Source organism: Notamacropus eugenii, chromosome 2, assembly GCF_028372415.1.
Source record: "Notamacropus eugenii isolate mMacEug1 chromosome 2, mMacEug1.pri_v2, whole genome shotgun sequence".
Taxonomy (NCBI): Eukaryota; Metazoa; Chordata; class Mammalia; order Diprotodontia; family Macropodidae; genus Notamacropus; species Notamacropus eugenii.
This window is the reverse complement of record NC_092873.1, coordinates 106,424,405-106,451,805: the sequence shown is the minus strand read 5'-3', so window position 1 is coordinate 106,451,805 and position 27,401 is coordinate 106,424,405. Positions and strand designations below refer to the sequence as shown.

The 27,401-nt window shown below is 45.6% G+C and overlaps 1 protein-coding gene across 23 annotated transcripts; it reads right to left on the bottom strand.

Moving 5' to 3' along the window:
• Positions 1–411: 411 nt before the first annotated feature.
• On the bottom strand, positions 412–25,317 carry TJAP1 (tight junction associated protein 1). Of its 23 annotated transcripts, none has more exons than XM_072642255.1 (13): positions 25,229–25,317; positions 24,668–24,795; positions 14,703–14,823; positions 7,798–7,895; positions 7,413–7,528; positions 6,519–6,675; positions 5,193–5,221; positions 4,434–4,595; positions 4,278–4,344; positions 4,048–4,077; positions 3,069–3,176; positions 2,809–2,892; positions 412–2,229 (listed from the first exon to the last, which is right to left on the bottom strand). In XM_072642255.1, exons 6-13 carry the CDS (start codon positions 6,636–6,638, stop codon positions 1,159–1,161), a joined length of 1,671 nt encoding a protein of 556 aa, XP_072498356.1. In that variant the 5' UTR covers positions 6,639–6,675; positions 7,413–7,528; positions 7,798–7,895; positions 14,703–14,823; positions 24,668–24,795; positions 25,229–25,317; the 3' UTR covers positions 412–1,158. The 23 variants fall into 23 exon arrangements, with proteins under 23 accessions (XP_072498356.1, XP_072498366.1, XP_072498361.1 ...); XM_072642265.1 differs by having other exon boundaries at positions 6,540–6,675; XM_072642260.1 differs by having other exon boundaries at positions 6,519–6,666; positions 7,294–7,460.
• Between the last annotated feature and the right edge of the window lie 2,084 nt (positions 25,318–27,401).

The window sequence follows — 27,401 nt, the reverse complement described above, 5'->3', positions numbered from 1 at the left end:
GTTGGATGTCCTAAAGGCCATGGTGCCATCCCCTGCCTAACAACGTTTCATGTGGCTCAGACCTTGCTGACTTGCAGCCTCTTTTCTCTAAACCCCAAACAGCCCTGCAGCTCAGCTGGCTCATAAACTAGGCTGGCATGTGTCCCAGGTCAGGAAGTTGTCAAGCTCAGGGTGACAGGAATTACTCAATGCTAGGTCAAGGTCCCTGTCTAGGTGCAAGGCTAGAGAAGCCTTACACAGGGAATACGTTTTTATCCCATGAGGATGGGGCTCTAAGGGTCACCTCAAGTATCGGGATTTGAGGTGGGGAATCCCATCAAGTCTTGAGTGCCTTCAGATCCACCTCTGGTCTGGAGAAATCACTAAGCAGGAACAGGTTTGGAGGGTCAAATGATACAGATGACACAACACTACCGATAAAATAGTTTATTTCTGATTTTAAAATAGACTCATCAATGTGAAAACTTCCCAAAGCTGAGAGTAACAGTCTAGAGCCAAAGGAGGGGAGGCGCACCTCTAGTCTTCCCTGGATCTAGGGCCAGACCAGGCAGATTTCTCTCCACCCCACTGTCCCCAAGGAGACAGAAAGCCCTAAGCCATCCTCCATTCATCCTTACCCCTATGGGGCCAACTCTACTGGAAGGACCTGTAACCATAGCCCTTGCCATGGAAAGAGTTTCAGGTAATAAGTAAATAGAAAGTTGGGGTCCAAAAACAACCCCTTCCCCCCAAAATAGGGGGCAAATACTGACAGGACCTTCCCCACCCCTCCCTCACCCCAACTCAAATATTCAGTGCAAACCAAAACATGGCATGGTCAAGGTTTAGGAAAAAATACGGCGTCTTGTGCTCAGCATGGATCAGTAAGGGCCTAAATTTAGAGCCATATATGGACAGACATTTGGTGTCCCAGTTTTAGAAATGGCCAAGCTCAAGTTGGGTGAAGGGACTGATTCAATGCTGCATCCAAGGTCAAAGTCCCTGCTTTTCAATGGCATGAACTGGCTGGTCCAAGGAGCAGAAGGTTGGGGAACCTGAGTTTAGAGTGAGTGAGCAAGATGCCTCAGTATCCCCCATGCAGTAACAACCTGGTGTTGTGTATGTTAAGGGGGAAGGGGAAGGGAGCAGGCGTTAGCAGGGAGAAGGGGTGATGAAGGTCTAGTTAAGCAAGTTGCCTTGCTCCTGGGCCTGGGTCAAACTGTCCTTTCGGTGTAAATGGTGCACACCCATCCGCTTGGGGCTTCTCTGGGGACGGTGAGAGGTCACTCGAACCCTCCCCTCCCCAGGAGGGGTGCCTGATCCTTCCCCTCCCTCCTCAGGAAGCAGTTTCTGGCGTTCCTCTGTGGGGCTCATGGGCAGGTTCAACTCCTCATCATCCCTGGATGGGGGCGGGCTGGGAAAAGGTAAGAGTCGACACCCCTCACCAATTGGAGAGGAGGGCACAGGGCCAGTGTCCTCATTTTCTGAGGGGCTGCCAGCAAAGTTGCGCAAATCTGGAAGTGCATCACGCCCAAATGCTGTACGTTGGGTCAGAGGGGCAGGTGGAGGTACCCGATCCACAAATGCTCGCTGCCAGCTGGCCAACAGCAGATCCTCTTCAGAGCTAGCCGAGCTGGCCGCAGCACTAGGTACAGAGGGCGGACTGGCAAGTGGTCGAGGTGAAACCTGGGTGGAGGCAGGGCTACCAGGGCTGAGTCGGGCTCGATCTGACCCCTCCTCCACTAGGCTTAGCGAGATGGCCTGTCGGGTGGCATAAGTACAGTTGGGCAGAGGGCTATTCCTGGGGATTCGCACCTTGTCCTCAGAGAATTCAATCACTTTTCGGCCTGGGTACAATGGGTGTGGGGGTGGTGGAGTAGGGTAAGGGCTCAGCTTCTCACAGGGTGGCAAGGGCAGCTCTTCCTCTGATGAGCCCCGAGTACTGCCTGGTGGGCAACACTCCCCATTGGCTTGAGAGGTGGGACTCCGTGGAGCTGTGGGACTGGTAGGATTGCCCAGGGCCCCCTCACTCATGTCCACGTGCACAAAGACATCCTCAGCTACAGGGCGTCCAGCACTGCCAGACTGGGCAGAGTTGAGCAGGAGTGACTCTGGCTTTTCTAGTACTCGAGCAATGACTGAGGTGGGCACCACAGCTCCTGGGGCCAGGCTAGGGGCAGGGCTAGGGCCAGGGGCATCCTGTGTGCTATGCAAGTGCTTGCTAACCATGTCCTGAAGTTCATAGGGCAGCTGCATAGGAAAGATACATAGATATGAGTAGAAAGCCAAGGCTACTAGAACATGAACCCACTTCTAACCCTGGGTGACACCTCTAAATCAACCCCTGTCCCCAGATGGGGATTTCTGGATACCTAGATCCAGAACAATTTTAAGGAAATCAGCAGTGATACCTCCAGAATCTCCCCATGCTTCAACTACAACCTCAATACCTTTAGCTTGGGAGCAGTCTTAGGGTCTTCAGTAGTTGGTCCCTACTTGGAGGAATACTGGCACACTCTCCTTTACCTTGTGTCCCCAAGGCTTTGTCCCTGTCAAACAGCTCTCTCCACATCCCCTCCTACTCATTTGGAAACATGGAGTTCAATCCTCTCCCTGCTCCCCCTATCTACCTCTACTCAGGAAAAGGTGACAGATCCCTTATTTCCATTCTCCACCCCGTCAGGTAAGAGCAGAGGACATCAACCAGACAGAGAATCCAGAGTATAAAGAAGGGAGAGACAGAAGAGGAAGGTGGGAAAGCAGAGGGAAGTGGAAGTACAAGTGAGAATCAGAGATGATGCTGGGGGAAGCAAAAGGGGTCACACTCACATCAGCAAACTTATGGTTTCGAAAATGGGACTTGTTGCACTTAAGCAGCTGCACAGCCAGGTTACAGTCCTGCCGGTAGCGCTCCTAGAGGTAGAGCACAAAGGTTGGTGCCTACCCTGTGCCCAGCATGGGGGGCTACAAGGAGGAGGAAGGGATTCCCTTACCAGAAGGTACTGCCTTCATGACCTCCACAGCCAGTGCTCATGTCTCCCACCCCACCAGCCAGGGAGAAAAGGCACACGTGCCCATGGGGAACCTACATTGAGCTCTTCTAGCTTGTTAATGGTAGTTTTAGCATCCAAGAGTTTGTTGGTCAGCTCCACAATCTCCCAGTCCAGGGTTTTCCGGTCCATCTCAGCCTTCTTAACCTAAAATAAGAGATTAAGTAGCCTCAGCGTAATATCTATTGACACCTCAAATCACTCCCCCCCACCCCCAACAGATATGGGATAGCCACAGGAGCTGGGACAGCTAAGGTAGACAAGACAGACAGATGGATGGATGCACAGACATAGGGAACCAGGGGCCTCTCTCCTGCTCTCTAAGCTGGCTAAATGGCAGGAGTAGGGATGGGAGGGGGCATGGGCTACCTACCACCTTCCACATAAAACAGCAGGTACAAATGTCTCTGGGATACCATTACCTTCGTGGGCATTAGCTGGGGGGGGGGGGGAGGGGGGAGACTGAAGAGGAAGGGGCAAGCTAAGAGCAGCTGACATCACCTGTTCAGAGGCAAGGACCTTCTAAACACAGGCTCTACTGTATTTTGCCCAGGAATGGGTAGGGAGGAGATGGAGGGGAAAACAGTGAAGGTGGCCCTGAGAGGCAGCCTGATATTTCTCTAACACTGACAAGATTTATAGCAACTCCAGGAGATGGAAATGAGAGGAACACATATTCAGGGTACCCCTCAATGCTCCAGCCCCTCTGATGGAGAAGCCACTCAGTCATCTCTGTTGAATGCAGCAGGGAGGACACTGTCCAACACTGGCATCACTTAGTACCCCAAGAGTCACCTAACAAGGCTCCCTGGCCCTCCATAGCTCCTGAGAGAAGAGGGTACCCATGGCCACTGCTCCAGGAAGAGGACAGGGCCTGGAACAGGGATAAAGAGGAGGGACAGAAGAGGGCACTAGTGATGGAGCAAAGGGTAAGGGTAATTAGCCAGGGTCCCAGGGGGGGTCCCAGGGCAAGGGCAAGGCCAAGGTACAAGAGAGAAAAAACAAACTCAGACGCAACTGCAAAAATCCAGCTGTGGCTAAGAGAGGCCTGAGAGGAGAGCGCAGCAGCAGCAGTGGCGGCATGGGGGAAGGGAAGACGAGGAGAAAAGAGAAACAGCCGTGAGCATTAGGACAGTCCTGACTCAGACAACACAAGGCCCTGGGAGCAATGAGTTGGCCCTGGGGGTCTTAGGGCACCCTGCCCCTGGTGGACTTGGTGCCCTTGAGGCCCCCTTCGTGGCCAGTTACCAATGTGTGCAACTTGTCTTCCAGCTCCTGGTTGCTCCTCTGTGATGCAGTGTAGCTATTCTGCAACCTACAGACATGAAAAGAGAGGCAGGGCTAGCACTCAGCAAGCAAGGCCGGTCCGTCCCTCCTGCCCCCATCCCTCAGCCCCACTCTCACCGTCGGAATTTGTCTTTGAATTTGTCCAATTCTTCTCGGCTCTGACCCAGCTCCAGCTCCAGATAGTCCTGTCCAATCTCCAGCTCTCGCTCCAGGGCTTCTGTCCGGCTGGTAGCAGAGGCCAGGCGCCGCCGCAGCTCCTCATTCTCCTGCTGCAGGAGCCTGGATGAGGAAGAGGGGAGTACCCAGGATCAGAAGAGAATAGGCAAAGGAGGAAGAGACTGAGGCCTCAAACCTAAACTGTGCTCTCTGTAGTAGCGGAGACCCCTGGCCAAACGGCTACTTCTCCTTCTGCTAGGGATGAGGTGATGCATGGGCAGAGTCCTAAGAACTCAGCTGAGAAGGGGGTAAAGGCAAACCAGGAATGAGAAGAAAAAAGAGAAAATGAGGAGGAGGAGGGGTCAGATTTTACACCTTCTGTCTCTGGTGACCAGCCAGACTAACTGGGCCTCCAGGTGCAATCTCGTCTATTATTCACTTAAAAATCCAGCCCAGACACCCAAAGGAAAAGTGCCCTCAGGATAAGGCCCAACAGGACTAGGCCCAGCAGTGTCCTTCCCACAGAGGAGGAGAGGAGGCAGAAATAATGAGATGATTTCATCTTTCTCCTCAGAACCAAAAGCCAGGATAAAGGGGATGATAGGGAATAATTAAATTAAAATGATCAAATGCCTCTGACACTCAAGGTACTAGAGTCACAAAAATGAAAGGGGGGCAGACAAAAGAATTATGTTGAAGGGCTTAAAGGTTAGCACTTACTTCATCCTCTCCGAATCTGTCAGGGACTCCTGTGCACAAAAGAAAAGAGGCCAAAGGCTCAGCTCTGAACCTGCTCCTGCTCATCCTATCCTCTATCCTAACTTTAACATGGCTAGCCAGGAAGCCCTGGGTCACCCACCCCTGCTCTGAACACCAGGAGATGGAGTGCTCACTTCCCCATCCTTGCTTCTCCTCTAACCCACAGAGACCCTGCCAAACACACTGACCACTGACCTCAGAGCTTCTTCCATGAAGATGTATCCCACCCCCCATCCCAATACAAACAGTGCTAGAGTGCTCTAAGCCAGCTGGTGCCCTGACAAAGGGGAAGGAGCAATTATTGTTGGTGACTATGGAGCCAAAGTGGGATGCTGAGAAAGTGCCTCCATCCTCCCACACACACACTTATAACATAGGGTTCAGAGAAAGAAGGAACTGAGATCCCTCCTCTCCCAAGCCAGGGTGGCTGCACTAAACCTTGGGTCCTAAGCATGGGTGGGAGCGAACAGGAGGAAAAAGGCCAGGTCAGAATGGAGGGAATTTCCTTTACTCAGACTGAAAGTGAAGGGAGGAGAAGTCCTTGGGGAAGAGGAAACCTCTGAGATTGTGCAGTACAGCAGCAGGAAGGGCTACTGAACTCTAGGGCAAAGATGTTTGGGAAACAAATATTTAGGACTCAACTGTGCTGGTCCATTCCACCTCCTCTGTAGAAACCCACTTCCACATGCACTGGATCATCTTGAAAGTATTTCTTAGTAGGACCACTTTATTTTTAACTTGTGTTATGGCCAGAATTTAATCTTCCTACAACTATCTATTCTTGTGGTTTCTGCAGCTCTTTACCACCCTGTTCAAAGTGCATGATCATTTCTAAAAGATTATACTGAGCATTTCTACAGGATTACATCTACCACCGAGGTTTAGTCTGGCTCAGATCTTTCCCTAAGCCACAGCCCTCCAAGGTAACTCTCTTGTCACTGCTTTTGGGCATGTCCAAATTGGACAGTTCAGGAACCTAGTGCTTTGTGCTAAGGCTCCTTGGCCTTCCCTGGGGACTGACTGTGTAGGATCACTCAAACCGCCTGGAGGCTTCAGAATCCCCCTGGGCACGACCCACTCCTGGGCAAGTTGCTTGAATACCAGCAAATACTGTGGACAGTTGAAGCGCATACCCAGAAGCATTATTACCCACTCTCCATGACCTCCTCCATTGCCTCCCTTGATTTCCACTACTACCTTCTTAGACTGAGAGAAGTCAAGGCAGTGGAAGTACTGGCTGATTGCCCAGGACTCTGTACCTGCCAGTGTCCACTGAAGCTAGGTTACCTGGCTTTCAACTATGCTGACCTCCTGCTGAGCCCATGGAGCAGAGAGCTCAGGCCTAAGCTCCCGGTGCTGTGGTGGTGCCTTTCGGTATGGCTTCTTAGAGGGGGCTGCACTGGTCATCCTGGGAGAGGTGAAACTCCTTAACCTTCTGGAGGAGCTGAGGTAGGGGGAGAAGAGGGGAACAGAGAGAAATGCTTAGTTACTGCTTAAAGAAGACAAATGAGGATATAGGCTCTTCATGAGAAAGGTGAGGGGGGGAGGAGCTCAAGACAGCATTCCTCCCCCTATCTCCACTTATACCTAGCTACTGAGAGGGTTCTTTAGGAAAGGTTTTTGGCAGAGAAGCTGACTGTCTGGCTTCAGGAATCAGATGAGTGGGGGAAAGATGAGACATAACCTGGCAGCCAGGTGGCCCAGTATTAAGAGTCAAGAAAAGCCAAGTCCAAACTGCCTCAGGCAATTAGCTGCTGCTTGTGCCCTTGGGCAAGCTACTTAACCTCTCTTGGCCTCAGTTTCTTCATCTGTAAAATGGGATAACAACAGCCCCTACCTAATAGTGTGATTGTGAGGATCTGAGATACTATATGTAAAATGTTTTACAAAAGTTATTATTATTGTTAGACCTAGGCCCATCTCAGCAAACACCAGATTGGTGGAAATGAGGATACTGATGCTGATGAGAAGGAATGCTGCAGTGTCTTATGATGGAGTTGCCAAAGAAGAAGCATCCACCCCTAAAAGCCCAACACCATAACTGGAGTTTTGGACCACTTACCCAGCTGGGGAAGATATGTGGATCCGTGTTTGTGGATGCTTGTTCTTTCTTTCTTCTTGTAAATAATGAAGAATAAATAATAAGAGTAAAGACTATTTTCAGTGAGAAGTACAACTCACCTATGGGGCTCAGACTGAGGCCTCACCAAGGAGATTCACTCAGGCATTCTGACAGGAAGAACAGAGGAGTCTGAGATATTCCCTGACTGCTGGGTCCTCTATGGCCTCCTCCCACCCTAAAGACAGAAAACAAGCCTTGGCTAATATACTACAGGGCTTGTGTTTCAAGCACCTCTTCCCCTAGGGCTCGGGTTGGGGGGGGGGGGGACCGTGAGTGCAAGAGGACTCCAGAACCCCCAAAGGTTTAGGATCCAGCAAATCCACCACCTCGCTATCACAGCTCTCACAGTTCCAGTCACCAACACCTTCCATCTTTTATCCCAACCTTTAGCTTGGCCTAAGTCTCCCCCACTGAAAAGCCTACTTCAGGCCTCTAGAGACATACCTTCTGTTTATCGGCAGCTCCCTCCGTTCTGCTGTCCTGGAGTCAGCCCTTGGCTCTCCTCATCCTGGGGCCCCTCCACCTCCTCTAACTGACAGCTCCTGAAATCCAAGAAGAGGAAGAAAGGAGAAACCAAGTGTCAGTCACCTGTCTGTCAGGACTGCCAGCTTGCCTATCCTCAGTCCCCAGGGCCAAGGATATCCATTAGGGAGAACTAGAGAAAAGACTGACACCCAGGAGTGAATGAAAAAAAGTATGGATGAAGAGAAGTAGGTCTTACTGAACCATGAGAACTTTAGTTCCCAATCCTTCGCTATGGAATTCCAGAGGAAATGTCTCAGACAAGGAATCTGAGAGGGAGCAGAGAGGGACCTCAACTTGCCACGTGCCTCTGGATTGGCTGCCCACATTCCCTGCCCTGCCCACTGCTTCCTCAGGGCTCTGAAACAACCAAGAAATCTCCAGTGGGGTAAGCAGGAAAAGAAAAGAGAAATCTAAAGAGGACATCAATGGGTAACACCAATGTTCCCTAACTACTATCCCACTTGTTTCTGTGGGCACAAACACTTCCACAGCGCAAACTGAAATTTAACACACCTCGGAAAGAGAACAAACACAGGTGCAGGAGAAAACTGGACCTTTCCCCCTCTTTCCAACTCCCAAATCCTATTCTGAAGCCACAAGGGTATTGTCACTTGCAGTGAACACAGCTACAGCATGGGGGCAGTCAACACCTGCCTGAAGCTGGGGGAGGCACTAACCTCAACTGGCCTCTTTGATATAAAAACAAGCTCCCATCCCAGTCATAGAGATGGGGGTTGGTGGGAGCAGAGCAGGAAGGAGCATGTGTTTCTGCTGTCAGGACATGCCCTGGCTGTGACTCGGCAGTGTGTTCCTGTTGCATTCCTGCAGGGCCCTAGGCAAGAAGCGTGCTGGAGGGATGAAGGGAGGATATAAGGCAAGGTCTCTGTCTGGGCGGCCCAATCCACACCCTGGGGTAGGGTGGGGCTAAGGGGAACTGGGTCTGGGCCTCAGGGGCACGAGCCACAACCTCTGAGTTCCCTCTGATGGCAGACCAGAAGCATGTCCCCACAGGGTGCAGGCAGCATGCTGACTGACTCGCTCTGCAGGAATGCTGGGCAGGCCCACAAGGACATAGCACATTCCTTAAGAGTGGAGTGGGAGAGCAAACAAGCCACAACCCCATCAGCCTGGGGCCATCAGGCTCCCCTAAAGCAGTATCTCTCAAGAAGAGGCCTGGGGGAAGGAGCCTAGAGAGACCATTAGGCTGCCAGATTTAAAGGGGTGACTCTCCAGCAAGGCACATAGTTAGGAAGTAGCAAGGAAAGGAGCACAGGTGAATGGCCCCAACACTATCACTATCCACGAGCAAAAAGACCCCAGCCCACAATGTACTGGTGGCACAGGACAGGATAAAAGAGAAGGAAGGGGCAGCCAAGCCACAGCAGTCACCTAAACCTGTGAGGAAGACAGAGAAATGCCCTGCCAGTCTTCATCTTCTCTGAAAGAGAAGCCAAATGCCTGCCCATTTTCCTAGTCACTCCACCCCCTGCTTCCAAAGAATGACTTCCTCCCTGCAGGTCCTTTCATGTGCCCCTTACCCCGCCCCCCCCATAATTCTCTCCTCTCTACAATACAAAGTTTTCTCCCCACCTCTTTTTCATGGCACCAGGCCTGCTGGTGTGAGCAGAGATAGGATGAGTTCTCTCTCTCCTCTCTCTCTCTCTCTCTCTCAGGTGTCTGGTAACCCTACCTGTAAGCAGATCTGCCCCATTCCAAGCCCCACAGTCCTTGGCTCTAGTTACATCCACATCCTGTGGCTTAGCTTGTCTCAGCTGCTAAAAATGCAAAGGACCTTGAACAAACATATCCCCCCTTCCCACCCTAAGCTAAGACCAGCTCAGGTTATCAGAGACAATGAACAACGATGGTCAGTTGAAAATTCATACTGAGAAATCAGCATGGAAGCCACCTGTTCTTTTCAAAACACTTCTAAATGGCAGAAAGGGGGCTTGGTATATGGTACCATGTGGAGAGGGGTAACCTATTGCCACAGAAGAAAAGTAGGGAAGACAATTATCAGGCAGATCATCAAAAGGGAATCTGTCTGGACAGAGAATATAATTTATAGTTAGGGTTGAAACTGTTGATTCCCAGGAGCCGGACTCACCCCATCCCTATCCCCATCGTCATCCTCATTCTTGATCTATTCATGCACATTGTGACCCTGCTGGGTCATCTGGCTCCATATCCCAACTCTTGAACTTACAAGGAACCATAAATCATGTTCTGCTGGGGGAAAGGGACAGGGCAGTAACTCTCTATACATCCATGGAGCCTGCTATCCTAAAAAGGGAAGAGAGAAGCTCTATGGAGAATAAGTACAACTGGTAAAAGGGCAAAGAGCAAAAAAGATCTGATAACTCAGCTGCAAGATAGAAGACAGTAAAGAGAGGGGACTGAAGTAGAACAATGAAGGAACATCAGGAGAGAAGATGGAGAATATTACTCCAGGACCTCCCTGATCCCTCCTCCAGTTTGTCTTTTCGAGATCTCATGAATAAGAAAAGTCTTCCAAGCATCAGATTCTGGCTTGAAGAGGCTCAGCCTAGGATAGATTTCATGAGGTTGGAAGGAATCTGAGGAAAAGCAGCTGGGGCTGGGGGGAGATGGAAGATTCCACAAAAGCCTAGGAAGGGTTTTGAGTGACTGTGGCTGAGCCAGTGCTGCTTCCCAGGAGGCTGGGATGGTTCCAGGAAGTCCTATGGAACAGAGATTTACCTTGTGACAGGAACGGGGTGTGGGGGTATGGGGTCTTAAGTATACTAGAGAAGCTGCTGAACCACCTCAACCTATCATATTGGGGGGGGGGGAAGAGCTAGGTTTTATGACAGGCTGAACTACAAAAATAGTTGATAAAGAAAGGTGGGATAATCCCTAAGAACTCTTGCTGCCTGGGTCAACCAAGAGGCATCTTGGACTCCAACTACAAGAAAGCCAACAGACACACAGCTGGGTCTATCTATCACGTGAAGTCTATCATAGTAGTACTTTCCTCTTCCAATTCCTAGGAAAAAGTATACAAAGCTCCTCCCTCTCCTTCCCACCTTTCTTTTTTTTACTCTACTCCTGCATAACATTCTTTCTACACCTCTTGTCTATAGGCTGGGACAGTAAAGGGAGGAGGGGAGAGAGATGAGACTGTACCTAATTGTCATGTTGCAATCTGCCAGCTGGGACAGGCCTCCTGTTCCCGCCTGCCCTGTATTAAATACCTTCTCCCTGATTACACCCCCATGGGGCATGATTATCAGCCTCCAAAGAACAAAGTTTACTTTCATCAGAAATAGGACCAGACATGCACTGCTAACCTATAGAACAGCTGGGTGAGGAGGTGAGCAGACAAGAGAAATCTGTTACAGTCTCCATGCCACTACTGACCCCCCATGCTAGGAAATGGGACATACCTGTTTCCCTGAGCCCAATGAGCAGTAGGGAGGGGCAATGCCATCACCTCTGGCTCTTCCCTGGCATTCCTGACATAGTTATTTCAAAGACTGAACTATACTCTGCTACCCTTGAGGCAGGTTCTTTATGGACTTTCCCAATGTCCAGGATGTCACCAAGAAGAAAGAAAAAGGAATCTCTTTTGAAGAAGGCACAGGGCAAATATGTGGGTGTGATCCACATGTGAGCTGAGGTTACAACAATTTCCCTTGTCAGGGACCAGATTCCTGACAGATCTAATGCTGTCTACCAGACAGGGCAGCAAAATTCATACTGTAGCTAGAGAAAGTAACAGTCTCAATCCCTCAAGCATCTGGTCTCCCTACTCCTCCCTATCACCTCATCCGCATATCCATATCCATATCCATATCCATCTCCTTCTCCTTCTCCTTCTCCTTCTCTCTCTCTCTCTCTCTCCTCTCTTGAATTGGAAAATGGGGCTCCTAAATGTTCCTGGCTTTCTTGGCCCTTTAAATTAAAAATCACCCCAAACTCTCACAACTATACCAGGTTTTGAAAATTCATCTGGCCCTAACTCAGCTTCTTCAGCCCTAAAAAAGGCTGAATCCCTATTGGAGGCAGCATGATACAGAAGAAAAAGCAATCAGCTGGAAATCTCCTGATTTCTGGGTTCTATTTCCTGTACTGCTACAAAAATCTTTGTAACTTTGGAAAACAGACATAATTTAAGAGTAAACCTCACTTAAATTCTCATTCAGAAAAAAAATTTGGGAGTAAGGCACACAGAGACCAAATGCTACCTCATGAATAAAATAGGAGGGGAATCTTGTGTCTTAAAGAGTCAGGGACTCAGACATTTCAGTAACTTGAAAGCCAGACAAGAACATAGTCCTGTAAGTGGAAGGAGACTGTATCCCATGCAGGTCTATTTCTAGATTCCCCCTAAAAAAACAGGGCTCTGTTTCTAACCAAATTCCAGGAAAGTCTAACCTGCTGGCCCCTATTACCCCACCAATTCCTTCCTACTTCCTCACTCAACATTAAGGGATATATTTATCAAAGAAGCAAAACAGGGTTCACCACAGAAGAGGCTCCTTCCCCAGTCAGATTTCTTTCAAGTCTATCCCCAAGTAACCCTATCAATCTGCAAATCTTTAGACAGAGGTACATAGAGCCATAATCATTCCTCATATAGCTGGCTATCTATCCCTACCACAGTGGACCTGAGGTTCAGTCTGCCAGTGCTTTTCCTGCTACCCTTCCCCCCTCTACATCCCCTACCCAGGTCAAGTGTGCAGCTGTTCCTGAGAGGCATGAGCAAAGCCTCCAGCAATCCTGGGCGCGTGGCAGGCAGGCAGCCAACATCGTGGGGGTGGGGTCTGGGAGGAGCATCAGTTTAGCGTTCTGAGCAATAGCTAGATGTCAATCAGCTCACAGGCCAAGCCCTTGATCAGTGAAGAAGCTGGCTTGTCCCAACTAACACAGGCCTTACCATCCAATTCAGCCTGTTGCCCAAGCTCCTGGTCTGGTCCTCTGTCTGGCTTCACTAGAGTGACAGGTCTTCAGAAGTCCCAAGAAGATGGGAAATGTCTGGATCCAGGGTAACCCTGAGCTGCTTAGAACCAGTGCTGGCTACTTATAAGTACCCACCTGAACAAACACTACAAGCACTGCCTATCTTATCTTCTGCCCTAAACAAACTCTAAAGGAACAAAGGTAGCCCCTATTTTATTCAAGACCAAATTATAACACACCTGGCAATGCATGCTTCTCTTCTTCACCATTCAGCCCCCTATGCCAACCTTATCACCCACTTTGAATACAGTGAATGCTGAGTTCACTAGACTAAAAGTACCCTGCATCAACATATCCTAAACAAGGCTTCTCTTTCCCAAAGAGGGCAGACTGATAAATGTTTCTGACCGAGGTCTCGCTCCAAGTCCCTCTGGCTTTCTTGAACAAAACCAGAATGGTCACCAGCACATTCACTTCCTGCCTTCCTCATCCCAACCCCAAGATTACAAAGAAACGTATACGCACACAACTCTCCCACTGACTGAGACCCTACTCTTTGCTTTCTGTCCTCTAAATAAAAACCAATTTCTTTTTCTAGAAGGGCTTAGCAAAGCCTGTCAGGAACCAAACTCCCTGTTTTAAAACACTTACTATTAGGACCTTCTGTTGGAACAGGGTGGGAGCTTCAGGAAACAGTGCAACCAGGAGGACAAGAAAGCTGTTTTTAACTGTTTTATCAGAACACAAAGGAACACTGAGCATTTATCTGGAAACCCTCTTCTTCCCTACCTCATCTAAGCTGGTAAAAGAAAAGCTTTGTGTGAATTGCCCATCCAGCCTGAGTTTTCACTCACCCATCTACAAGCCAGGCTGGGAATGGTAGAAGTCGAAGACCAGGTCTTCTCTCTCCCCTTTCTGGCTAAGTCTTCCTTTGTAGTTGCTATATCTCAACCTGGGTAAAGTCCACCCCAACCTCCAGATGTGAAGAAAGGTCAAACTTCACTCACCACCCACCTCAAAGAATAGTGAGAGCAAGAGGGCAAAGTCATGCTTTAAAACAGGCACCTGAATATGGATACAAGTTTCACAGGATTTGGAAGTGGAAGTGAACTTGGAAAACATCTAGTCTCATTCCCTCATTTCACAAAAGACCAGAGAACCCAAGTGACTGACCCCAAATCACAACGCTATGGTAAGTGCCAAGATTCACACGCAGGTCTTCTTACTCAAAATCCAGTCCTCTTTTCACTATACTAATACTGTCTTTCAGTTTTAGGGGCTAATTACTCTTTCCTGGAATTCCCCAAAGCCTAAGCTAAATTTCTTCCCAACCACCTCTCCTCCCTGATTCCAAACATTTCTCTTGTTGAAAAAGCCTGGAACTGTTCCTCTCCAGAGGGGAGAAGTGATGGGAGCACTACCCCACCATTCTTTTCAATGAAGATCAAGGATAATAGGAGTCTTAGGATAGTAGTAAGACATCTGGACTAGGGGAAAATCCTCTTTCCACTTCCCATTCTAATCCTGTCTACCTCCGAGGTACAGAAATCAGAAGTCATTGTAGCTTTCAGGGAGTCTTTAGGCCCTATAGTCAAAATGGAAGCTATAGAGCAGCCTGGGAAACCAACAGGAGAAACGTGAAGCACAATGGAACTGTGGGGAAGCTGGGAGGGGGGCATCAGTGCCAAGCTAGAGAAGATACAGCCCTCCAAACGACACACCTCCACTCCAAACCCTTGGAAGGGGCTCCTTGAAGCTTAAGGGAGATTCTCAAAGATTAAGGGAGAAATAAATGCATGAGTCCATCAGACTGCAGGAAGCAACTAGGCTCTAGTAAAGACTTGGAGAAGGAGATTGGCTGACAAAGCATCAGAAGCACATCATGTGGCTAGGTTCAGACTCACGGGGTTAGTGTCTTCTCCCAAACCAGCCAGTTCTTGTTGTTAGCAGCAGACTCATGGCAGACACCCTCCAGGCTCTCCATATAAACAGACAGCTTGGTTTACGAGCAGCCCAACTCTGGAGCTGCAAAAAGAGAGAAGGGATGCCAAACTAGAGGATACCACAACTATCTTCTCCTCCCTGCCTGTGGGGGTATGTGCCACAGATGCTCCCAAGAGAAAGGGTTCAGACAGACTACCCCCTTCAGCAGGTTTGAAGAACTACAGAAAACAACTCCCAGGGGAAGCATGACAATTACCTGGGCTTCACCCTCCATCAATCAACTATGCCTGGGAACAAAGCTTTTTCTTTAACCAGAAAATAAAAGCAAAATAAACAACAACAAAAAAAAACCAATAATCTTTGGGTACACACAGTAAGAGTAGATAAGTAGAGGGAAGAGGGTATTACTGGCAGAGTGATCAACTTCTCTTCCCATTCTCTGCTCCACAAATACTACTACCAGACTATGCTGTAAATTTCTGGCAATACCAATCAAAAATGTCAAGTGATAGGATTTGGGAGCAAAGCTACTCACAGCCAGGCACGACTACCTACCTACTTAGCCTACCCCAGCTAAACCCATTTTATCTCTTCCCACATGAATAACAAGTAGAAAGAGAATGAAGGAACCAGTCTCAGAACTAAGAAGATGACTATGGGAATTGCACTGGAAAATGAAATACAATGGGACAGTGTCTGACCACACTCTACATGCCAGGAGGGGATGGGTTAGTGTCCTGCCAGTCTCATGGGCTCTGATAGGGCTTCTAGGACATAGAAGCCTTATACTCAGCAGACAGCCTGTGTCTAGTGGAGTCCTTTCCATCTCTCCCAATAATAATGATTCAGTAAAAAGGACTCCATGTTCCCTAGCATGGGAGGCTATCCTACTCACCCAGGATCATTTATACATATGAAAGCATTCTGGCTATATTTTTTCAAGTGGGTGGCAGTAACCCCAAGCAGCATGTCATGGGAAGCAACAGAGGGAATAAAACTCCCCTTCTCCCTCACTATACTCCCTTCCTGTCCTAAAAAGGCCTACAATGGAAGAGGATTTATCAGGTGCTAATTTGGGGAATCTTTGGGCAGAAGACACCTGAGAGGAAGTACACTAACTACTGATGGCCAATAAAATGAAAAGTCCGAAGCAGACTGACACCTTGATACCTGCCTGGGATTAGCATGACCAGAGAGTGAGTGTTCAGGCTGGAAGTGGGGTCCCTCTGTCCTATAGTAGCCTCATGCTGTAGCACAGGTGACTAGCTGCCACTTTAGCCTAGAGCTGGTCTTGGCAATCTCTGTAGCACAAGGTAAAGCAGAGGACACCTTCCTCAGTGCTCATGCTCTTCTAGGTCCGGTGTTTTAATTCTTCTACCCAAAAGTTACAACTACCATCAGAGAGAGTAAATGGGAAACTCCCATAAATCCCCATTTGCTGAGCTCTCCACCTCTCAGAACACCGACTTCTCTGTTCTTTGGTATCTATGGATAGCCCAGGAGCAGATGGAGACTTGACAAGTAGGAGACAGGAGAGGTCTCTGGAATCCATCCTCACTCTCAGGAGGTGGTTGTCACGCATCACTGCTGGTCCATTGGAAACATCATTGATCAAATTTCTTAAATTTAGATAGAATGGAGAGTGATAGATTGTGTTTAGAAAACTTCATTCACTGGAAAACTCTTCCAAACTCCAGTCTGGGGGAGTCTAACTCTCTCTCAGCAAAAACAGAAGCAAAAAGGGAAACTAGTTAAAATAAGGATCTTATCTGACAGTTTAGGCTCCAACCCACATTCCTAACCTTATTTCATGCAAAGAATGTAATAAACAAAGACCTAATAACTTGACCCAAGATAGAAGAATTATTCTCCTTCCCTGAAAAAAATTCATGTGCACTCACATAGGGCTGCCCAGAAATTGGTGTTATTCTGACTGAACCAAGAAGGAAGAAAGTGGAGGAGCCACATGTAAGGTAGGATTACTGAGCTGGAAGATCCAAAGGCTAGGTCTCCAACTGAGGAATAATTTCAAACTAATTCAATTCAATAAACATTAAGTACCTATACAACATGCAAACTGCACAATAGGAACAGAAAGATGAAAAACAACACAGTTCTGACCTGAACAAACAAATATAAATACAAAGAAAGTGACTGAGTGTTACACACTGCACTTGCATTCAGACTTTTTCAATGTGTCAATCAATATTGCCTTTTTTTTTCCTCTCAAAAAATACTATTTGTCATATGGGATGGGTCTTTGAGAGGTGCAGGGGGAGGGATACATAAAATACTATGGTGATCTAAGAAAGAGACTATCAATAAAAGCTTATTTTTTAAAAAGTGATAGGGGAAAAGGAGGAATCAAGACAAAATGTTTTAGGAAAACTTTGAGAAGTGAGAAATCACTTACTTTGTAGGGCATTAGAGAGGATCTCATGAAAAAAGGTAGAACCTAAGCTGGGTCTAGGAAAAGCAAGGATTTTGATAAGTAGAGATTACAAAGGAGTACATTATAGCCATAGAGGATAATGATATGAATGCATAAAGGACAGGAAATGTAGGATAAGACTGGGAAATAATTAGCTTAGTTGGAACTGAGTATGTAGAATGTAAAGTAAGGTGGGAAAGATAGGGTGGTCCCACACTGTGTATGTCTTTTAATACCAACCTAAGCAATTTGCATTTTATCCTACGAGCAACGGGGAAGTCACTATAGGGAAATGAAGTGGCCATATTTGTGTATTATGACAAATATTTTGACAGCTGTGCGACAGATGAATTGGATAAATGAAAGACTCAAGACAGGGACACCACTTAGTAGACTGTTACAACAGTCTATCCAAGAGGAACCATGGTACAGTAGGAAAAGAACTTTTTTTAAGAATCAAAAGACCCAAGTTCAAACCAGAGCTTTGACTCTTACATCTGTCTGACCTTAAACAAGTCACTTCACCTTTCTGGGCCTCACCTTCCTTATTTGTAAAACAAAGCAAGGTGAACTAAATAGCCTCTCAAATCCTCCCCTATTCCAAATCTAAATCTAGGATCCAGGTGATGAAAGTTTCAGCCAGGATACTGACAAGAATGGAAAAAAGAGAGCCAAGCTAGGAAATAGCATGGAGGTACAATCACTAGGACCTTACAGCTATCTGGATAAAGAGAAGGTAGAGAAAGGGTCAAATGGAACTTGGAGGTTTTAAGTTGGGTTCATACCATCCACAGAAATGGGTAGTTGAGGAGAGTCAATTTTAAGAAAAAGCTGGGGAACTGTGCTAATAAGTTCACAAAAGGCACTGGCTATTTCCATCTTATTTTGCAAGACACAGACACTGTGAAGGAAAAGCAGATCTGACGTAAAGATAAGGAACTAATGCCAGGATCTTAGCGAATTGTGCCAGGCAAGCCAATTTACAGCTAGACTTTAGTTAAATTGTAATAAAAAAAAATCTGCACTGTTAATCCATTTATTTCTGTGATTTTAAAGTTTGGGTTTTTTTCCCCTCTAATTTCATAGAAAACATTTTAAGAAGGATGAATTCAGTTAGGGATATATTAAGTTTAAGCTTCTAGCAGGACATCACATACAGTTATCCAAAAGACAATGAGTGACATGAGGACACTAGGCTAGGACATAAGAATTTGGGAGTCACTGGCAAAGACATAGCAACTAAATCCACCAAAGTAGATAGGATTGCCAAGAAGGAGAGCTGAAGAAAGAGCCTTGGAGGATATATACATATAAATGAAAGAAACTGAGGGTCATACAAGTACAAATGGAAGTGCTTTTTTCATCCTGGTTCAGTTTGGTCACTTCACTCCAAAAATCTGCTTAATAATTCAACTTTTCACCACTATCCAAATATCATGCCCTTATAGGAGATGGTAACAAGGAAGAAACCACCAATGGTTTAAGCTTTACCTCCTCATTCCCCTACTTACCCTGTAAAGCAAGTGCTATTGGAGAATAAAAAGTCAAAACGAACTGCTAGACAAGCCATTAACCACATAATTCAGCCTTGAATAAAAAATATTAATGCTGCTATTATAATACTATTCCCTTAATATAGCACCATTCCTCTAAAGGACCAGAATGTTTTCCTAAGACATACTCCCTTCATTCTTCCAAAGAGACAGGGAACCTGGTTCTGGTCAGAACATAAAGCCAGAAGTCCCGTCCACTGACTCCTCAGTTTTCTATTCTCCACACAATGCCACCTTACCATTCCGTTTTGTATTCACAATGAAGTTACACAATAAAGAGGTGTAGTATTTCTGGAAACAAGCTGCTTTAACATAGGCATTACATAGACATACATACAGCCAAATCACAGGCTGGGAAGAGATGCCTCAGGGGCTACCAAACACCTAAACTGAGGAAACTCATCCATTCATGTCACTGTCCAGCAACTCAAACCCCTTCTCTGACATATCAAGCTTCTCAAAAACCTGAAAGGATTGCTAAGCATGGCAGTTTATTTAATAGTTTGTTTAACTAACTACCCCTTGGCACTGTTTCAGTTTCCCAACCTTTTTTCAGTTTAGAACATATCAAGAAACAGAGAGAGGAAAGGCGTAAGTGTATCTCTGAAATTCACCACCCAATCATCCATGAGTATAGTTATCTGTCCAATAACACTTCTAAGTACATGATGCAAACCACCATTATTGTATCCCTGCCCTCCCACCTCCTTTTTCTACCACAGTTAACATCACGTCCACCAAGGGAGCATCAAAGAAACCCAAGGACTAAAGAAGACACACGCCAACTACATTATCAAATTACACTAGCTGGGGAACTGTGCTCTACAGGCTAATAAGTTCAAAAAAGGCACTGGCTGTTTCCATCTTACTTTACAAGACATGGACACTGTGAAGGAAAAGCAGATCTGAGGTAAAGATAAGGAACCACCATCAGGATCTTAGCGAATTGTGCCAGGCAAGCCAATTTACAGCTAGACTTCAGTTAAATCGTAATACAAAAATCTGTACTGTTAATCCATTTATTTCTGTGACTTTAAATTTGGGGTTTTTTTCCCCCTCTAGTTTCATAGAAAAAGCACCTCTTCTTTTTTTAATCCAGATAGTTTGTATTTTTTCTAAGTTTTCATCTAATTTCCTCTACATTACCAGCTTTTTAAGCATACAACTGGATAGTTTCTGATAATTTTCTTACTTCTTCAATTGCTATTTAATTTTTATATAATTTGGTTTTCTTCTTTCTTTGTTAGGTTAACTAATTTCTTCCTACTTGATTAGTTTTTTAAAAAACAGCTTCTGATTTTATTTATCAAGTCAATTTTTTTTCTTTCAATGTTATTAATCTCTAATGTTTACAATTTCTATTTTGATTAGTTGGAGATTTTTTTGCTATTGTTCATTTTTTATTGTTATCTCATTCACTGATTTCTCTGTTGATAGAAGAGTTTAAAGATATAAATTCTACCCTCAGAACTGTTTTAGTTTCATCCCATACATTTTGGCATATTATTTCATTATTGTTAAAATTTACTATTGTTTCTATAATTTGTTCTCTGACCTATCAGTTTAGAATTATGTTAATCTCCAATTACTTTTTAATACTTTCTTTAAAGGTTCTTTATTAAATGTACTTTTTACATTATAATCAATAAATGATGTTTGGTATCTTTGCTTTTCAATTTTTTATGAGATCTCTATACCCCAATACATGGTTAATTTTTGTAAAGGTGCCATTGACAGATGAAAAATAAGTAAATTCCTTTCTATTCCCATTCAGTATTTACCCAAGATCTATAATCTTTTAATTTTTCTAAATTTCCATTAGGAGTCTTGAACTCATTTATTTTTCCTTTACTTAAATTTGGAAAGGCCTGAAAAGAGTACATTAAAGTCCCCCATTACTGTAGGTTTATTATTTATTTTTCCCCTCATTCAATTAACTTTCCTCTAAGTATTTCGATCCTATATTATTTGGTGCATTTTTATTAAGAATTGCTATTGTTTTGCTATCTGTGGTACCTTTGGGCATATGTGTTCACTGCTTATGTCTTTTTATCTTTTCTATATTTACAGTAGTCTGATCTGAGATCATAACTACTCCTGCAATTTTTTACTTTAGCTGAAAATATAACTGATTTTGCTCCAGCCCCTCATTTTAACTCCAAGTGTTTTTGCATTCCAAGTGTGTTTTCTTCTAAACAACATGGTTGGATTCTGTTTCCTAATCCATTCTGCTATCCTCTTCCATTTTATGAATTCATCCACTCACATTTTTCTCTATCTCTCCCTGTCCCTAGAATTGAGAAATTCTTGGATCTGAGACTATCAGTCTCAGCTAAAAACCCTAGGAAAAAAGAAAAGAACTGAGACAAAGAGGTGAAAACTCAAAAGAAATGGTCTTTTTCCACCAAGATTTACCCTTATAAACTATCACCTCTCCTTCTCTTTTCCCAACCCCCTGAAAGGATGAGTCTCACATTTTTTTCAAGAAGTTTACTGGGGGACAAAGTCTAAATGCTGCCTGATTCAAAAATTCTATTGGCAACTAGCCAGAAACTTAAAGACAATGTCTAACTTCCATAAAATGAAATTATTTCTTTAACACAGGGTTTTTTTTCAAAATGGGGTCTATACTATAATTTACCACAGGACAAATGATGGGAGAGGGAAGCTAAAAGAACTGGACATGTAGTGAGGTTACTTATGCCTAAAAAATGGGAGCTGTCAACAACCATCCTAAAATTAAATCACGTGTTAAAACATGCCCTGAGCCCAAAGTTTTAGGATCTCTACTGAATGTAAAGTTATAGTCCACAGAGACAACACGCTTCAGCACGCAATGCTCTTGCGGCACAAATTGAGATAAAGTACAGCATGCTGGGATGTGTAATTGCTATATATTTGTGGGGGAGGGAAAGTAGAAAATTCTAACTCCATATAACTTAGAATTCATTGCACAACTACAACTCCTCCACTTCTCCTATATAAAGGATTTATCACATCACATCATATCAAGGAGAAAGCATTAAAATACTAGAAAAGGAGGAGTGCACTAGCCCCAAATCCGGAGCTCTGTGGACAATCAAAATGCATGTCTAACCCTGCTCACAGCACAGTCATTTATGGAAGCAAAAAAATGGGCCCAGAGGGTATGTTAAAGATGGAACATGACTCAGAAGGAGGGAAAGAGTGAGTCTAAAATACAAGGCTAAGGAAAGCCAGTGAACCAAATACCTGCCACGCCTTAAACCTGTAACTCCAAATATATCTATTTCATATCAGGAGAGATGAGAAAAAATAGAGAGGGGAGGAGGAGGGAGAAACGAAGAGAGAGAGGAAAGGAGGAAGGGGGAAGGAGAGGAGTGAGGAGGGAGAAGAGAGGAAGAGGAGAGAAGACAGAGAGAGGAAGGGAGGCAGGGAGGAATCTGACAAAAGAGTCACAACAAAATATAAGAACAAACAGAGCAACACTGGACATTTGGCGAAATCTGTTTGAGGTTCAACTACCCCAGACCTCTACTTCCTAATAACCAATACAATCCAGGAACTTGCATTTATTTAACATGTTTCATTGGAATCTCATTTGTTTTTCAATTATTTTTATATGGAGGTAAGGTCTGGGGGACTGAAGGGAAGTATGAAATTCCTTATATCTTTATAATAGGACAATTTGTTGCTCAGTTGTTTTTTGTTTTTTAAAGAATAAAATACTAAAATGAGTCAATTTAAGCATTATGGACACCAGAGACTTCTAGATAGGAATGTATATGAAGATAAAATCTCTTTCTCAATAGTTCCCAAACACAGGACAGCAAAGGGCTCTGAAAAAGATTATCTTAGAATAACTACTGCCCTAAATGGTGAAGAGAGCGGAAGAGGATGAGAATCTCATTTCATTAGCATTATGGCTTCGCCAAAGGAATCAGGCTTGTGTGGCTCTTTATAAACAATAGATACTGTGAAGAGAGTCAGGTGATCAATTCAAGCCAGAGATGATCCTTACATCTCTATCTCAGAAAGTCCCAAACGAAGGCTCAGTTCCATAGCCTCATGCCTTCAGTTAAATAAATCACTGGATTTTTTGGTGATGTTGAAATGAAGGTATGGCTACTAGACATCTGCTGATCAACATTCCCCAAATGCCAGACCTAAATTTTGCCTTCAATCAGCCCCAATGTTAGGCCACCCAGGCCCTTCAAATAAAAATCGTGGCTAAAAAATTAATTAATGCCAAGAGATATATTACAAAACACGGGTATCTCACTAAGGGCAAGAAGAAGGGAGAGAATAAACATTTGTAGAGTGCCTACTGTGTGCCAGGCAATGTGCTAAGCACTTTTACAAATAATATCTCATCTTATCCTTACAACTCTATAAGGTACATGTTATTATTAACTCCATTTTACAACAAACAGAGACTGCATGATCTGCCCAGGGTCACAAAATTTGTCAGTGACAGATCTGAATTCAGGTTTTCCTAACTCCAGACTCAATACTTTATCCACTGAGCCACCAGCTGCCTCAGGTGGCAATGCTAGCTATAATTTCTAAGATAGTTATTACAAAATAAGAGAAATGTTCTCAGCTCTTTAGCCTTCTCCAGACCCTTAGAAACCAAAATGTTGCCATCTCAGCTCTGTGAGTCTGGTCTTGCCTCCTGTTGAAACCATAGATTTAACCTGGGGAAAACGTAGGCCAGATAAGGAACAGTCCTGTCACACAACCCCTCTAGATAAATTCCACTGGAAATTAAGCAAAGTGGTAACATCTTTACCTTTCCTCTCCCTATAAGTCTGCTGCCCCTCAACTCAGGTTTGAGTCAGACAACGTTACTAACAAAAAGTGGCTTTGTGGTAGAAAGGAGAATGAATAGAATGAGAACAAAATTACCAATACAAGAAGGTCTGAGAAGGATAGGGACAAGGTCTGGCCAAGGAGAGACCCCTTCTACAGGCCACAGCATATTCTCCTGTGCCAAACAGGAAAAGTCAACCACCATACCACCAAATTCTTCTCAACTATCAGTGGCTAAAGAGATGGCTTGGAAGTCAGGAAGAGACTATAGAAAGGTGCAATTCTAAAGCCTTATTTTGAAAGAATTTTAAATTTCTCCTTTCACACTTTCAAATCTGAATTTCCCTTTTATCTATTCCAAACCCTGCTCCCTATTAGAATAACTAGTAAATAAAAAGAACAAAAAGGATAAGAGGCTAGATAATCCTGAAACCTAGATAACTAGCACCTGGAAAGCGGATGGCTAGCTTTATGGGGGAAGCACAATCATGAGTTCTTCTTCTTAACTCACTCCATCTCAACTTCTTATTATCTTATTCCCCATGGTCTGATTCCCACCAACCTTCACTTTAAGTCAGTTTACCAACTCTAGAGGCTGAGAGGATTTGGGGGAGAGTGTATAATATATAGCTGCTGCACATAACGCTGTGAGAAAGGCTTGGAGGGCAACTATCCAAAGAAACATAAAGGGGTGATTTCTAGAGGAGCAGAATGGTTAAAGGAAAGGGCAATGGGCCTATCTTCCTAACATGACACTTGGTTTGAAACCCCACCTCCAACAATTACTGGGTTGCCACAGGAAAAGTCCTTTAACCTCTGGAATTCCATTTCCTCAACTGTAAAATGGTAATAAAACCATTTGGCTCCTGGTGACGATTAAAAGGGACGAAGTTATGTAAAGACTTTGTAAACACTGAATGTGTGGTAGTAATATGTGTTATTGTTATTTCTCAGTCTAACTACAGTTTATACCTGAGATGCCTCCTTTGTCCAACTCTCATAAACCAGGCAGGTAACTGCTGACCTTAACCACAGCACATTCACCTAAGTGCTAACAAGAAGGGGATACTCTTCCTGAAGTTTCCAACTGTCCCCTCCTGCTCCCTCAGGGAACAGGCCATACTATGCTCGATGCCAGGAACCACCTTACCCGCTCTGGGGTGGAGTAGGGGGCACCGCACCACCCCCTCTTCTTCCTAGGGGGCCCTCGGGACTTCCAGCTGGGATTGGGCAGATGCTGCTGCCAGAGATAGGAGGTCCAAGAAGGTTCCTCTAGGCCTGGAACAAGGTTTCACGGGCACTGTTTAGTCCCCTCCTGGGCAGGCTGGAGGCGACCCTCTCTAGGTTCCCCGCCCCTCCCCCTCCCCCTCCCCCTCCTGGTCCCTCCAGGTAAAAAGCACCTATCAGCCATGAATGCCCGGGGAGAGGGAGGGGAAAGTCCAGCCTGGGCTACAGTAGGAAGCCTCCGGCGCGGCTCCTTAAGGGCGCTGTCCTCACCCTCCCGGCCGCAAGGTGGGGATCCAAGGAGAGGAGCCCCCCGCCCCTCCCCCCACCCCTCCCCCACCTTCTCTCCAGCCCCACGTTAACCCCTCTTGCCCCCCTCACCCCAATTCTCCAGCTCACCCCATGCTCCTGCCCCCGCCCCGACTCCTCAGTCTCTGACTCCTGCTCCCCCGCCCCCGCCCCGACTCCTCCAGCCCCCACAACAAACTTTTCACCGCCGCCCGCTCCCTTCAGACCGCCATCTTGCCGCGGGGCAGGCCGGGTAATCCTCCGCTGGGAGGAAAAGGGAAGGGAGGGGGTCGCAGCCGGAATCCCCACGCACAGCGGCGCCTCGCGTCATCCGAGTGGGCGTGGCCTGATCGTGGGGCGGAGTCTGGGGAAGAAGGGGCGGAGCAGAGCGAGGGGGCGGGGTGGGAGAAGGAGGATGTAGGTTAGTAGGTGGTAGAGGCTTGGATGGAGAGGTAGACTTTGAGGTTCGGAAGATCTTTGGACTTTTGGGGCGGGAACGAATCACAGAGATCTTCCGAGCCACTCCCTTTGTTCTACAGAAGGAGAACCGAGGCCCAGAGAGGTTAAGCGACTTTCCACAGAAAGGGTGTCCGTCCACACCCAAGTGCCCTGGCTCCAAATCCGGGTTTATTTGCTGGGCACCGAATGAAAGGGAGCCGGAGAAGGGGACGGAAGGGTCCGGGGAGAGACTAGGGGGGCACCCAAGAAAGGAGGGGGCCCTAGAGAACGGAGGACGCACTGGATGGTAACTAATATATATAACTAATAAAAAATAGCATTTCCATAGGGCTGCCTATGAGCCAGGCACCCTGCTGAGCGCTCTGATGGTAACTGACATTTACGTAGTTCTTACCATGTGCCAGGCACGGTGCTTAGTGCTACAATAGTAATAGACGCTAACATTTATATAGCAGTTACAATGTAGCAGGCACTGTGCTAAATAAACACTTTACAATTGTTATCTCACTTGGTCTTCACAACAGCCCTGGGAAGTAGGTGCTATTATGCTCCTCATTTTACAGATCAACAGGAGTTAAATGATTTATGGTTCATAAGTTTTTTGGGCTGGATTTGATCTCAGGCCTGGAGCTCTATCCACTTCATCAGCTAGCTACCCAGATGGAAGGAATTTGGGGCTGGAGGGAGAAGAATGGGAGAGAAAGGGGATAGAAGGATGGAAAAGGGACAGAAAGAAGGGTCAGGTGCCACTAGATTCCAGGAAAGAACTGGATTTGAATTTTGCCTCTAATGAATACTGGCTGTGTACCATGGGCAATTAATTTGACCTCAAGAACAAATGTTAAAAATTGTTTTTACATGTAATTGGGGGGGGAAAGACTACTTAAAAAAACCATAACCTCACTTAGCTTCATTTTCCTAGTCTGTCAAGAGGAAATAATGATACACTAATATCTAATTGTCCCTCAATTAATAAAATCTTTATTAAGTGCTTCTATGTACCAGGACCTGGGTTTTAAAGGACACTTGCTTCAAAGATGTCAACAATATATCATCATTCAGCCCCTTCCAATTGCTCAGATAAATTTTATCTTCCTAGGTTTCTCTTCTTGAATTCCAAAGTTCCTATTCAGCTCTGGTTCCTCCATCAGAAATGCTTGGAAAATCTCTATTCCAGTGAGGATCTATATTCTCTCCTGTAGGATTATACTCTGCTTTGTAGAGTAATTATTCTTGGTCATAAGCCTACATCTTTTCAATTCAATTCAGTAGACATTTATTTAGCACTGACTATGTGTCAGGCTAAGCACTGGATATACAAATAAAAAGAAAGATAGTCCTTCCCCTCAAGGACTTTAATGGAGGCAGACAACACACAAAAGAGAATTTTTACCTTTGGGAATATTGTATCCCAAGAACTGTCAGGCAGTTAAGAAGTGCCTACTATGTGCCAGGCACTGTGTTAAGCCCTGAGGATACAAAAATTGGCAAAAGAGAGACCCTGCCTTCAAGACACTCACACCCCAATGGTGACAACAAGCACACAAATCTGTACAAACAAGCTACATACAGAATAAACAGAGGGAAGGCACTAGAATTAAGAGGTTCTGAAAGGCTCTTATGGAAGATGGGATTTTAGTAGGGATCTGAAGCCAGATCAGCCAGGAAGCAGGCAGGAAGAGTGAAAGCATTCCAGACATGGGGGATAGACCAAGAAAATGCAGAGTCAAGAGATTTGAAATATCTTGTCTATGGAACAGCCAGGAAGACAGAATCATTTAATTGAAAAGTACATGGCAGAGAGTGAGGAGAGACTTTTCAGAGATATTGGAAAGGTAGGAAGGGGCTAAGTGATAAAGGGTTTTGTATGCCAAACAAAGCATTTTATATCTGATCTTGGAAGTAATAGGGGA